General features: G+C 46.1%; 1 protein-coding gene across 2 annotated transcripts in view; it reads right to left on the bottom strand.

The window, feature by feature from the left end:
- Golgb1 (golgin B1) overlaps positions 1–14,438 on the bottom strand; it is a 40,570-nt gene that overhangs the window by 8,023 nt on the left and 18,109 nt on the right. For both annotated transcript variants that reach the window (XM_026786351.1, XM_026786346.1), the window contains exons 7-9: positions 7,955–13,116; positions 5,319–7,197; positions 156–334 (exon numbers count right to left, since the gene is read on the bottom strand). In XM_026786351.1, the coding sequence (XP_026642152.1) occupies positions 156–334; positions 5,319–7,197; positions 7,955–13,116 (7,220 nt within the window). The remainder of the gene's footprint in view (positions 1–155; positions 335–5,318; positions 7,198–7,954; positions 13,117–14,438) is intronic.

Below are 14,438 nucleotides of genomic sequence, written 5' to 3'. Positions count from 1 at the left end.
ATAGGATGCTTTCACTGGAGGAAGCTAAGTGAAGTGTACATACATGCTCTCTCACTATTTCCAATGTATTCTATAAAGCAGCAACTATTTTAAAATAAAATGTTAAAATACAATAATAGTAAAGGGTCAAAATGCAGATGCAAGAAAAGTCCTACCTGAGCTGATGTAGCTCATGCTGCCAGGCCAGGCTTTCCCGCCTAAGTTCCTCCTTCATCTTCTGCACAGTTTCTGTCTGCTCTTGATACTCCTGGAGCTGAGCCTTCAGTGGCCGTAGCTCAGTGACCTCCTGATTCCTCAGTAAGTACTGCTGCTGCAGGGTCTTCAGTTCCTCCAGCTTTAACCAGAGGGAGCAAAGGGTGACTTCCCATTCCTTACTGACCAGTCGCTCTTGCCACACAGGCACCACAGACTGTGGGCACCTTCCCACAGGCCACAGACGGCCAAGGAGCTGCCATCAAGGCTCCAGGACCTAACCATTCCCTCCACTTCTACCCTATAACCCCACCTCTGAGGTCCAAAGCTCCGACTTTGATCTGAGACAGACTTAAGGGAACTACAGGTTATTGTGAACGGGAATGTAAAGAGTGGCTTCCCACTTACACATGTGCCCGCCATAAGCTTCTGTATTTATACAGAAACACCAGCAGCATTTTCTTTGTTGCTGCTGTTGTTGTTTACTTGTTTCTCAACTCTTGGGCAGAGCTCAGGCACACAGGCAACGTTGCTCTACCACTAAGCTAATCCCAGCTGGACTCCAGCCTTAACTCGAGCTGAGCTGACGTCCACTGTTGTAAAAAGGTGCACACCCTATGGTTAAGGACACTTGGATGCTAGAATTGGATGCCCTGTTTCTTGGATGAGAGTTGAGCTAAATCTTTGTTTCCCTCACCTATTAAATGAAGATAATCAGCACTTTTCCTCATACAAACATGAGAATTAAATAAGCAAACAATGCGTCTCACACACAGGGTTAATGAATATTACGATGGACGCACCTTTAGCAAAACTGCGCTCTATTTTAAAACTCTTTCCCAATACCCACTAAGAGCTTGATCCAGAAATAATGTCAGGACACCTGGGGAAGACAACAGTCTTCAACACACACCTTTTACCACTCACAAACGCTAATGCTATCGTACCAGGAGCTTTTTAAAAGGCACCAAACACAAGAGCAGGAAGATCACAAGGGTAAGCAGCAACACACACTTGAGGCCGAGAAGCTGATGAGTAATGGTAACTGATTTAACACATCTGAGATGGCTGGATCTTCAACTGGTGGTAGAGAAGCCAAGGACCCACAGAACTTACTCTGCAGGATCTTCAAAGGGCTGGGGATTAACAGCACCAGGTACCTCTGGAAAAAACGGTGATGGGTTGGAGGGAGGTGGGGGCTGAGGAAAGGACTAGAGAAGCATCCACATTCTCAGCTCCACATGCTTTGGGACCCGCACTGAAAAACTAGTTTTACTCTCTGGAAAAGGTAAAGGACATGTCCCTGGAGCAGGAAACACCGGTCCAAGTTAGAGCACTGTTCATATAGCAATGAGGGGTAATGCACACTGTGGGTGCTCCCCACGGGTTAGAGCACTGTTCTACACAGCAGAGACTGATGATGCTTGCTGTGAGTGCTCCCAGTCAGTTAGAGCACGGCTCTAAACAGCAGTGATGGGTGATGCATGCTGTGAGTGCTCCCAGTCAGAGCACGGCTCTAAATAGCAGAGGTAGGCGATGCATGCTGTGAGTGCTCCCGCTGGGTCCCTACTCAGTTTGGTGATGCTGGTTTCCTTCTGAACAGGAGATGAAAGAGCTCTCGAAAATCTGACCAGACCTTGCGGAACCGAAGACAACACTGAGGACCATCACCAATAAGCTCAACGAGATGACGCAGCAGTGAACACACACCAAGTCCTCCCCATGAGCTTCTTAGAGTCCACCCCTCATGTGAACAGGAAACAAGGATTGTTCTGTCTACAGAAAGGCTAACATCAGGGATAAACAGCAACTGCTGAAAGAGAGGAATTTGACACAGTAGCAGGGGGAACCACAGGCGCTGAGAGACAGGCGAGAATGCTGGCAACCACAACTTTATAGCAGCAATAAAGAATTACCAAGACAAGCTCACAAAAGCAGCAGCCAGTCAGGTGTGGAGGCACATACCTGTAACCCTGGCCTTTGCGAGACTGGTGCAGGAAGATGTGAGTTTGGGGGCAGCCTGGACTACACGAACCCTCTAGGCAAGTTTATTATTGCTTATATTAAATATATATATATATTATATATTCAGCTATATAATAAGACCCCGTCTCAATAACGAAACAGGGGACGGAGAAGTAGTTCAGCAGTTAAGAGCCCTCACTGCTCTTCCAGAGGACCCCAGTTCAATTCCCATGTTGGGCAATTCAAAATTGCCTGCAATTCCAACGCCCTCTCCTGGCCTCCACAGGCATCTGCACGTCATACACTCACAGATGAATTAAACAACAACAAAGCAAAACACCACCATCCTTGGAAAGGTAAGTTAGAAAATTCACCCAGGAAACAAAAAAAAAAAAAAAATTACATAAAAAAAAAACAAGAAAAAAAACTTTCAAATTAAGAATGAGGGCTGGAGAGACAGCTCAGTGGTTAAGACAGCAGAGTGCTGTCTGCTCTTTCAGAGGAACCCAGGTTCAATTCCAGCACCCACATGATGGTAGCAACAGTTACCACGGTCTGAGGACATCCAAGAACACCAGGGTATGCATGTGGTACACAGACACACATGCAGACAAAATAGCTAACTACACATAACTAACAACAACAACAACAAACAACAAGGTGACAAAAAAAATATCAAATGGGGTCAAAAGATAAAGCCGAGAGCTGGTGAGAGGCCTCATGTCATAGGCACTTGTGTGCAGGTAATGCGAGACAAATGGGATGACGAGCACTTTGGAAGTAGGAAGGCAAAACAGAAGCAAGCAACTGGGAAGTGTGGCAGGAGAATCTGAGATCTGGAGCGGCCCCCAAAAAGGAAGCTATGAGGAAGACATTCCTGCCAACAAGACGTGGTAGAAGGTCCTCAGGGCGATCCCTGTGTGCTGACGAGCTGGGGCTGATGGCCTGCAGGCTAGAGACCAAGTAAAGGGCTGAAAGATGAGGACAAATCATCAGGTCTTGATTGGCAGATCAAGGCAGGGATCCTAAGCTTCTCTCAGACAATCGTGTACCTTTGAAAGGTTCCTGGGCAGGCAGTTATACGAATGGGAGAGTTTTATAAGCACATTTATCCTCTACTGGAGAGGTTACGCGATGGGAGCACTGTTGTCAGAACTGCTGAAGGTAAAGAAGCTTCTCGTGGGTCAGAAGGTGAAAGGGTGGACATTTGAGGCACATTCAGAACAGAATAAAATACCTTGCTGGTTAGGTGATAAAAAGCCAGAAGAAGAAGCCAGCTTTGAGAAACACTATCACTGCATGTTACAGACACAGAGGAATAGCTTCCTAAGAGACTTGTCTCATCAATATTCAGCAGACAAAAAGTATGCAAGTAGGGCCGAGAGAACAAGACAGTGTCCAGGGTCCCCGAATGAAGCACAGCTGACTCCGAATCAGCTGGAACCAGCCAGGACAAGGATTCTGACTCAGAACAGAGTGAATCCCAGCAGGGCATCAACTACTGCTTTCAGGCATAAACATGTATGAGCATATGCATGTTCATGTTGGTGCAGGCACGTGTGTGTATAGTGCTGTGTCTGCCTGGGGGCCAGGGGACAACTTTGGGTATATTCCTCTGGTGCTATACAGCTCTCTCCCCAATTATGTGTATGTTCAAGTGAGTGGGTCTACATGTTGTAGGACATCACTTTCCAACTGGGGTCACATGTCGAATATCCTGCATATCAGGATTCATAACAGTAGCAAACTAGTTATGAAATAGCAATGAAATAATTTTATGGTTGGGGGTCAACACAACATGAGGAGCTGTATTAAAGGGATGCAGCATTAGGAGGGCTGGGGACCACTGGTGCAGGTGGCTCAGGCATATGCAGGCCAAAGATTGGCATCAGGTGCTTTCCTCTGTTTCTCTTCCTTTATATTTTGAGGCAGGGTCTGTTACTTCTTCACTGAACCTGGAGGTCTCCAGTGTGGCTTGGCTAGCTGGCCAGTGGGCTTCAGGGACCTGTCTCTCTGTGCGGTACTGGGATCCCAGATAGGTGCGACTACACTTGGCTTTTTTATGGTGAGCTGAGCATCCAAACATATGGTTGGGTAGCAAGCACTTCCTTGTTTGCTCATTTGTTTGTCTGTTTTTGAGAAAGTCCCTCACTGGTCTGGCGCTTGTCTGCACAGGCTAGGCTGGCTGGCCAGGAAGCCTCAAAGACCACCATGTATGGCCTTTTAATAAGGGTTCTGTGAATCAAACTCAGGTACAAGACAAGCTATTTCTCCAACTTCCTTTCTCTACTTTTGGAAAAAATTAATTAAAAGACAGCAGAAACAGGCATGGCATTGTGTATCTGCAATCAAATCTACTTAGGCAGCTGAGGAAGGAGGACCCTAAGTTTCAACATCAACATGGGTAGTTTAGCATAATAAATGAAAATAATAAAAAGATAACAGTAAACCCAAGTTAGGGATATAGCTCAGTGGTAAAGGATTTGTCTAGCATGTATGAGCCTTGGGGTCAATTCCAGTAGTAGAAAGGAAAGATGAAGGAAGGAAGGAAGGAAGGAAGGAAGGAAGGAAGGAAGGAAGGAAGGAAGGAAGGGACAATAGTTCATTTGCAAACAATTACTAATTGAATAGTGATTTTAAAAAAATGGTTTTGAGAGTCTCACTACACAGCCCAGCCTTGTCTTGAACTCACACTGGCCTCCTGAGTGCTGCAGTTACAGGCATGTGCTGGCATGCCTGGCGACACTTACTTAAGAAATCCCTTTAGCTTTGAACAACACTTCTAAGACAAGCTAGGTTCTTACTCCTCTGACCTAGCCGATGGTCAAGGGCTCAGCCGCCATTGTGAAAAGATACCGAGTGGCCCTGTGCTTCCTTCTGAGGAACCTGTGTGCAGTTCTGAACCCATTTACAGGCTGTGCAAGGCAGCTTGCACAGATACAACCAATGCAGAGTCTGTGCAAAGAAAGCCAAGTTTGAAAACAGCAACAGAGTGTCTGTTTCTCTTAAAACCCGAACCATCAGGGGAATGTGCAGCAATGATGATGATTTTTACACGCAGATGCTACAAATAGGAACAGTCATCCTTTTCTATGGGAATAAAAATCAATTTTAAGAGTCGCTCAACACTTCTCAAATATAGGTCTGAAACACACACTTACTAATCGATCTCTGTCGTTCTGCAGTGAAGACATGGCTTTTTTCAAGCTCTGCACTTCAACAGGGCTAGAGGCAGGCGCAGGGGCTGCAGCCCTCTGCTTTCCTTCCTCTGACTTCCGGAGTGTCTGCAGCTCACTCCACAGGTGATCTCTCTCACTCTGGAGACTGGCCATGGCCTTGGAAAAAGACTGCATTTTGTTGTGAGAATCTTCTAGTTGCGAAGACAAGTGAAGCAACTGTTTGTCTTTGGATATGAGCTGCTGGTTAAGTTTCTCAAGGCGGGATGAGCTGTCCTCAGCGGTGGTCAGGGGAAAGGCAGCTTGGGAAAGAAGGTCACTCTCTCTGTTTACGTCCTTATGCTCTTTCAGCTGGGCCAGCTCCTTCAGACTGGCCTCGTACTTCTTCTTCAGGTTACCAAGCTCCTCAGTGGCATGATCTCTGCTGTCCTGCAAGGAACTCATTGACCTTCCGAAAGACTGGATCTGCGCGGTAAGATCTTTATTCTCTTTGGTTACCAGGAGTAGCTTCTGCTCCATCTCGACCAGGTCTCTGGCCAGCTCTGCCACCCTCTCTTCCGCCGTTTCTGTTTCATTTCGCATTATCCCTGCATCATGATGGAGATGCTTCAACTCCTTCTTCAGTGCGTCCTCGATTTCACTGACCTTCCTGGTAGCTTCCTTCTGAATACTAACTAACTCCTCTTCCAGGTCTGCAGTTCTCTTCTGGGAAGAGGAGAGCGCCACACTTAGCCTTTGAACCTCTTCTTCTTTTGCTTTCAGTTGGGCACCTAGGGTTCCTTCTTCCTGCAAGGCTGCCACTTGTCTCTTCAAGCTCTCAATCTCTGTAGACAAGCCTTGTTTTTCCTCTTGGAGGGCATCTGAGGACCGTTGTAGGCTTTGTCTAGCTTCTTCCGACCCCTTCAGCTTCTCTTCTAGTTTTGCACATTCATTTTTCAGCTCTTTATTTTGCTGTAGCTGAGCCTCAAGCAGTTGTTTTTGCTGACAGTCTTTTATGGATATCACTTCGTTCAGGTCTTGCCTGTACTGGATCAGTTCGGCATCCAGCTTGGCATTCTCGGAATTGAGGTCATCCATGTGATTTCTGAGCCCTCGAATTTCTTCCTTCAGTTTGTTATTCTCAGCAGCAGCTTCTTGGATAAGGTGGTCTTTTTCTAAGATTATAGAGAGATGTCGATCCTCCAGCTGCTGGTAGTCACTTACAATGCGGTCTCGGTCATCCTGGAGCGAGGACATGGACTTAACAAAGGAATCCAGCTGAGCCCTCTGCTCCAGGTTCTCTTTCTTGATGTTTTCCAGTGTTCCCATGAGCTGATTGGTTTTCTCAACAGCCTTCTTGTTTTCCTCTTCTAAGGCGGCATTCTCCTCTTCCTCCTGGGACAACAGATTTTCTAGATTTTTGATCTCTTTATTGTGTTGCTGCTGCAGTTCAGCAACAGCTGCCTGGATCGCCTCCTCCTTGCCAGAAAGCAGGCTTATAACCTTCTGTTCCTTCACGTTGATTTCATCCTGCAACCGACCGGTCAGCTCTCTGGAGGCCTTTAGATCAGTCTCAAGTTGTTCATAATTGAATTTACAATTCTGGATATCAGCTTCTTGCTGTTTTATAATTCCTTCCAAATTTTTCTTATCTTCTTTACATTTTTCTAAAGAGTCATTTAAGTCAGTTGACTGGTCTTTGAGACTCTTAAGTTTTGACTCCAATTTAGCTAATTCATTCATAGAATTGTGATACAGTTGCTGAGTCTCTTCTAATTGGGACATAAGCTCTTTGTTTTCCCCCTGCAGGGTATCACAAACTTTTTGTTGATGTTGGAGCTCTGTCTGGGCCTTGGACTCCCAGATTTCCTTGTCATGTTCAAGTCTATGAGAAGGGGTTGGGGGAGAAAAGGAGGGAGAAAGAGGAGAGAGCTAACTATATGACATACTAACACATGTACAAACACGATCCACCACACAGGAAAATGCATACAGCTACATGACAGAGATTTGAATCAGGAAACTTATGTTCCCTATTTTAGTCATCAGTTTGAGACACTGAGAAGGAACTCAGCCCCAGCCCCACCGTTTCGTTCTGCCTTGCTCCAGACAAGTCAATGGCTAGCTTCTCTACAGTTGCAAGCCTGGCAAAGGCAGCAGTGAGGAAACAAAAGGGGAGGAGTCCTGAGGGCGGGGCACTGTCAGTTCCTGAACTGGAAAGGCCATCTTCGAGAGTGTGAGGATGGTATTTCTAACTGGCATACAGAGTGGAGCTGATGCCAACTGTGGTGGAGAGGACAAGGCCACTTAGGACAGCAAAGCAGTCCTTTGGGAGTAAGCTGGCGGAGATCTCGACAGTAGGCAGGTTGTCAAGAATGCAGATATAAAAATGAAGAGAAACTTAGGTCATCTCAACAGAGATATGGAGGAAAAACATATCAGTGGTTTTATATTAATGATTTTATGCTAATATAAATTATAATGAGTCACAAAAATGACTAAAAATGTCAGAAGGGAAAGAGGATATACATTCCAAGGGAATTTAAAACAAAAATTGCTTGTTTAATTCTAATTAAATAAATATAGCTTAAAGGTTTTGCCTTCACAATTATCTCTGGAGGGAAAAAAGGCTACTTGCTCACCTGGAGACACTGATCTTCAATTCTTCTGCACGGGTGGTCATTTGTCGCAGCTGATCCTTTAGAACCATGCAATTTTCCTCTTTTAGTCTGATCTCTTCTTCTTTGGTTTGAATGGCATCACCAAACTTCTGCTCCCATTTCTTGGCTTCATCAATCACCCTGTCACGGTCATCCTGGAGGGATGACATGCTCTTAGTAAAGGCTGCGAGCTGAGCCACAGTGCTGTCCAGGCTCTCCTGCAGCTGTTTCATTGCTTTGTCTTTCTGGGACAGAGTGACCTGGATCTCTGCAAGTGTGTCTTCCATGCGGACCTTTTCTCCATGCAAAGCATCTAGTTTCTCTTGCATGTTCTTCTTCTCGTCCAGGTGTTTTTCTTCCGCTTGCTCCAGTCTTCGCACCAGATCTTCATCTTTCTGTTTCATCTGGCTCTTGACGGCTTCTTTGTTTGACTGAAGTTCCTTTTTCAGACGGAGGTTGTCCGCTAGTACTCTCGCGGCTTCGCTTTGCGTGTCATCGAGCAGTACCTTGAAGCTAGACAGTTCCTCTTGTGCCTTTCGGCGATGTTCAACTGCTTGCACCAGATTTGCTTTGGTCACGTCCAGATCCTTTTGGGATTCAGTCTGAACAAACTCTAAGGCTTTCACTGTCTTCTCCAGAGTGCTGATCCTCTCCTGGTACCTAATGCAGTCCCTCTGCAGCTGCTTCACCTCAAGCTGTTTTTCTTTCAGCAGCTCCTGGAGCTCCTTTGCATGGCTTTTATTGCCAGGTCCTTTCTGGGCACCTTGTATCTTCTCTAAATACTCCTTCCGTATTTCTGACTCCACCTTGGTTTTCTCCTTAACCAACTGCTGCTTTTCTTCTTCTAAGTCACTCATGCACTTTTTAAGGTTCTGCATCTCAGATTCTAGTTGCTCGTTTTTTATTTGGGCATCCGTAACATCCTGGTAATAATTCCCAATGCTTCCATTAAGTTCTGCCAGCTGGTTCATTAACCTTTCCTCTAAGTCATCTTTTTCTTCTTCTGCCATCTCTTTCAGCTTGGTAACTCGGGAAAGTTCTTCTTGAATCTGCTGGTTTAACATGTTTACCTTGGTGACTTCTTCCTCGAGTAGTTTCAGTTCGCCATCCTTTGCCGATATTTGACTCAGGAGGGCATTTTTCTCATTTTCTAGTGTCTGGCTAAGCTCCCTGTCACTCTGTTTCTCCATCTCTAACTCAGCGATTCTTCCCTTGAGTTGGTAAAGCTGCTGGAGGTGGTTATTGATGTCATCGTGGGAGCCCAAAGTCTCACTAGTGCCAGGCTTGGCGCTGTTTGCTGAAAGAAGACCTTCTGAATCTTCCAGTTTAACGTTCACACTCTGAGTATCTTGCTCTTGCGATGTGCCTGCCAGAGCTTGAGTTTCTTCTTCAGTGATGACATCCTTTTGTTCATCCAATTTCTCAGTGGCCTGTAGGCTAGCTTGCTTCAGTGCACCCTCCTCTCCTTGGAGCTTCAGCTCTTGAATCTCTTCTCTCAGAAGGTTTTTCTCTGCCATTAAAGCCTCAAACTCCTTAGAAAGGGTTTTATACTCTAATTGTACCCTTTCTAGTTCCTCTTTCAGGCTGGAATTCGCAGAAAGAAGAGCATCCATGCTTTCCTTGGCTGCTCCTAGAGGCTGAGCCTCGGCTCTAAGCCGGTCGTTTTCCTCCTCCAGCTCCAGGATCTTCTGTTGTTTAGATTTAGCAAACTTTCTCATCTTTTCTTTCATCTCTTCTATTTCCTGTTGCGCATCCTGCAGCTGCTTTTCCACCTCCCTTTTGTCGGTCTCTGTGCCTCGTAACTTCCCCTGCAGTTCTTGCTTCTCTTGCCTCACACCTGCCACCACGTGCTGGATCCTCTGGACCTCGTTGCTCGCGTTTTCGTAGGACTGCAGAAGAACTTCATGCTCCTTCTGCAGCTCCCTGTGCTTCTCTTGCCACTCGGTGCTCTCTGCAATGTTAGAGCATCTCAGAGATTCGAGTTCCTTCATCAGTTTTTCCTTTTCTTCGGTAACACCCTCCAGAGCTAGTTTCAGGCTTTCACAAGAGCCACCAAGGCTCTGGTTTTCGAGTAACGACTTGTCCATCTCTACAATGAGTTTGTCTCTTTCTTCCTGAAGAAGGGCTAACTTTTCTAGGAATGCATCTTTCTCTTTATTTTGAACAGAAACCTGGCTTTCCACATCTGCAAGAGACTTGGTCAGGTGTGCCACAGCATCTCTAGCTGAAGACAACTCCTCCTGCAGATTCTTGTTTTCTTTCAGTGCCTCCTTTCGGGAGATGAGAGCAGCCTGCAGTTTCCTCTGTATCTGCTGCTTTGCTTTAGTTTCTTCCTCGCCCTCATCTGACTTCTGCTTCAGCTCACAAAGTTCCACCTGGAACTGCTTTAGCCTCTCCTCATGCTCCTTAGCTTGCATTTCCAGCTGTGTGTGTAGGGCCCTGATCAAATGTTCCTGTTCCATCATCTCTGCCTGGACTTTGGTGAGGGTCTGTTCTTTCTCACTAAGCTGTCCAGACAGGTAGCTGACCTCTTCTTCCTTCTGCTGCATGTGTTTTTGCAGTTCATCTAGTTCAGGCTGTAATGTTTTCAGGTGTTCCAGGCCAGCAAGTTTGAGCTGGCTGCTTTCCAATTCCTGCTGCAGGCTTTCCGTGTGGGCCTTGGCTTCATGGGAGGCTGCCTTCAACTTCTGGATTTCTAAACCCTGTTTACTTATCTGCTCTTGTAACAGACATACTTCTTCTGATTTTTGTGTCAGCTCACTTGTTATAGAACTAATTTTCAATTCCAGCTCTTCTTTCTCAACCTCCATTTCTTTCAGCTGGGCCTTAACCTGGGCAACAGAAACGGTAGCCTGAAGAGCTCCTGCATCTCCAGGGCGAGCAGGCTGAGTTGTGTGTAGGTCAGACTCTGCAGCAGCTTGGACGGGCTGCTGGTCCGCGTCTTCAAGTGAAACCTCTTCTAAGCCTTCAGTGGGAAGACCAGGTTCTCGCTGGCCAGTGCCTGGGAACTTTCTGTCCACAGACTCCCTCACTTCAATCTGCAGTTGCCTTAGCTGGTCCCCAATGGTCTCATTTTCCTTACTCTGCTCATCAAATTGCCCCTGAAGCAGACTGTAAGCGTCCTTCTGTTTCCTGAGCTCCTCCCTTAGAAGTCGCTCTCTCTCTTGTGCCTTTTTTAAAATCACCTTCCGGGCAGCTAAGGCTTCCTGAAGCTTCTTTTGAAGTTGGTCCTTTTCCTTTTCAAGGGCTGCTATCTTGCTCTCCAGTTCTGGCTCCCCATATTCTCCACCACCCGCACTGGGCGGGCTGCTCACTGCCGCTTCTTTTACAGGTGCTGCTGAGTCTCCATCTCCAGCATCTTTGGAGTCTACGGCTAATTTTTGAATAGTTGCTTGCTGTTCAATGATCTCTGTTTGAAGCGAATCTATTTGCTTTGCCTTGTCTTGCAAGTTCTGATTCATCCGTTGGACCACAGCCTGTAGTTCTTCTTCCGCTGCTGTCTTTTCCTTCAAGTCTTTCTTTACGCGCTCTAGTTCCACTTCTTTTGCGGATAGTGTCTGTTTCAAAGAAACTTCTAGTTCTCGACACTTAGAAGTTGCACATTTTTCTGGGTCATCCTTGTTCTCTCCCTCTTTCTCCAGCTCTCTCCTCTCGCTCTCTCTGAGTGCCATCTCTTTCTTAGACTCCTCTCTCATGCTGGCTAACTCCTCTTCCAGGGTACTGACTTTTTGTAGGAGCTCCTTCCTGTGGACAAGTGCTGCCTGGAGCTTCCTCTTCCTCTGCTCGCTCTCTTTCCTCAGAAGCTCCAGTTCCTGCTGAAGCCCCTCTTTACTCATCAACCCCGCTGGGCTTGCCTCATCCTGATTGTGATAAGAAACGGCTCCATGAGTTTCTCCTGCCTGCTCCTTTTTTGCTTCTTCAGCTCTGGACAGTAAGTTGAGCTGCTCCTTCAGAGTTTTGATTTCAACCCCAAGAGAAAACTTCTCTTCATTAAGCTGAACCATTTTCTCTGTCATACTGAAGCTGAGTTCCGTCACTTGCTGCTCCTTCTCCTGGATAGTTTGCTGGAGTGTCTCCACATCTTTCTTTTTCTCTTGTAAGAGTTGGTCCATTTTGGCTATTTCCAGTTCCTTCTGTGAAAGAGCCTGTGAAAGGCCTTCCATCTTACCTGCAATATCCTTCACGTGTTCTGCCCCCTCTAACACCTCACTCTCCTTCCTCTGCAGCTGGCTTTGCAGGGTTTTTATCTGTGTGCCCTGTTGAGAAGACTGTAGTTGCACGTTATCCAGTTCTTTCTGTAAAGCTTCAATTTTCACATCCTTAGACTTGGCTTCTACGCTGAGGCTGTGGATCTGTTCTGTGAGCAGGTTGTGCTGAGTCTTCTGGCTTTCGTAGTCCAGACCTCTTTGCTTTTCTGTTTCTGCAAGACTGCTTTCCAGTTCTTGGACCCGAGCCCTCAGTTCAGGTAAGACATTGAGCTCTGCCACTCGAGAAAGAAGCTGCTCTTTTTCCTCAGACAAAGTAGTGAGCAAGCTGTGGGCATCCTCTGCATCCTTCTTAAATTCTTCAGTTCGCTGGGTTAGGCTGCTAATTTCCTTAGCTTTCTCATCTAAATTTTTTTCATAAATCTCTTTTGCCTCATGAAGGCTTGTCTCCAGCTCCAAAATTTGAGTTTTCAGACTTTCCAGTTCATCCTGGTGACACTGGCAAAGACCTGGTACGGAGGGGGGCGTGCCCACACCGCCCAGCTTCGTGGAGCTCAATTCTCCTGCAGTGTCATGTGGAGATCCTGCCTCAGATGTTGGAGGCTGCTCTTCAGTGCTTGCCTGCTCCTCTCTCTCAGGCCCTGGGACGCTGCTCTCTTCACTGAGCACCGAGGGGTCATCCCCCGCTGTAACCGAAAGGGCTCCTTCACTCTCCATCGGCTTCACTTCTTTCTGGTCCGGGACCTCAGAGTCCCCGTCAGGCCTCTTGCCCTGAAGCTGGGACTTAAGAAATGCAATTTCTTCCTGAGCTTCTTTCATTTCCACTAATAAAACTGATAGCTCTTTATGTTTCTGAGAAAATATATTCTCTGGGACACCTTGTCCACTTTCTTCGGCATAATTGCTCTTGCTGAACTGAGTAACATCAGCTGTGTTGACCTATTAAAACAGAAACAAAAGAAACACCAAGGAAACTTTAACCAAATATTTCAGAAAGCATTAAAAATAGCCACTACAAACTGGCACTTCATGAATTTTCTAAAACTTGCAACCTTCTGGTTCAAAATTTTTTTATACCGCAAAACTACTAAAATTTGTAAAACTCTGCACCTCCCACACTGTGTACAATTCAGTCAGTGTCACGCTGAGGTCTCTTTCTAGTCAAAAGTTCCAAGGAAGCTTGGAATCAATTTTCTTGCTATTTCCCATACAAAAAACATTCTTCTTCTAGGTTAAAACACCTAGTTATTTCTCCCAAAAACTGCTTTTAAAAAAGCAGGCAATGAATTAAACACCCCACCCACCCTATACCAAGGAGTAAGCTATGAGATTTCTTTCCCTAATCAATTTACTGAAACAAGAGAGTTGTACAAGTAAACAGAGTAAACATTAGCACTGACAAGTTGACTACCAAACAAACAGATGCAGATGAGTTGCCAGGATCAAAAAGCCCAAAATGAGCTCTGCTGGTCCTGGCATGGCAGGATGGGTGGCATGGCAATGAGACAGTCATCACAGATTCCTGGTTAGGCTACTCAGTCCATGCCATCTCCGAGGATGTTTGCTTGGGGAAGAAAACCAGTGAGTCTCATGAAGTAGTTAATTAGTTTAGCGTCAGTAAGAAACCCTACTTTAAAAAATACAATGGAGAGAAACCAAGGAAGAAACCTGACAGTGATTTCTCTTCACACACACAGGCACGGGCACAGGCACGCACACACACGCACAGACACCATATACAGATGCACACAAACACAGCGGCATGGGGGTGTGCAGGTGGCTCACTGGAAGCAGTTCTTGCTGAGGAAGCATGAGGACCTGCGTTTAGGTCCCCAGCACCTATGTAGATGCCAGGCATGGTAGTACCTGTCTATACTCACATCATTCTTCTCAAGTACTTTCTTGATAATTTATAATTTTTTGCTCTCTGCATGATTTAGATCATAATTCATAGAGCTCGAAAACCACCTCAGTACTGGACATAGGGGAACCCACTCTGTAGCTTCTTCATGTTACATGCCCATGTTTCCATCACTACAGACAGGAGGGTCTACAGTAAAATCATCCCTGGCAGGGTTTAGTGTAACCAACTGCTTTTTGTTCGATCACCTAAGGGCTCTTATTGCCTCTTTCTGAACTTCCTTTCATATCATCCTTCCATTCCCTCCCCTCACTCCCTGCAGTAGCTGGAGTTCAGACCACTTCTGACTAAAGAATCAAGTCACCCCCCCAGGAGGACAGAGAACGGAGCCTTGCTCTCT

Source organism: Microtus ochrogaster, chromosome 2 (genome assembly GCF_000317375.1).
Source record: "Microtus ochrogaster isolate Prairie Vole_2 chromosome 2, MicOch1.0, whole genome shotgun sequence".
In the NCBI taxonomy this organism is placed as follows: Eukaryota; Metazoa; Chordata; class Mammalia; order Rodentia; family Cricetidae; genus Microtus; species Microtus ochrogaster.
This window is presented reverse-complemented; position numbering and strand designations above follow the sequence as displayed.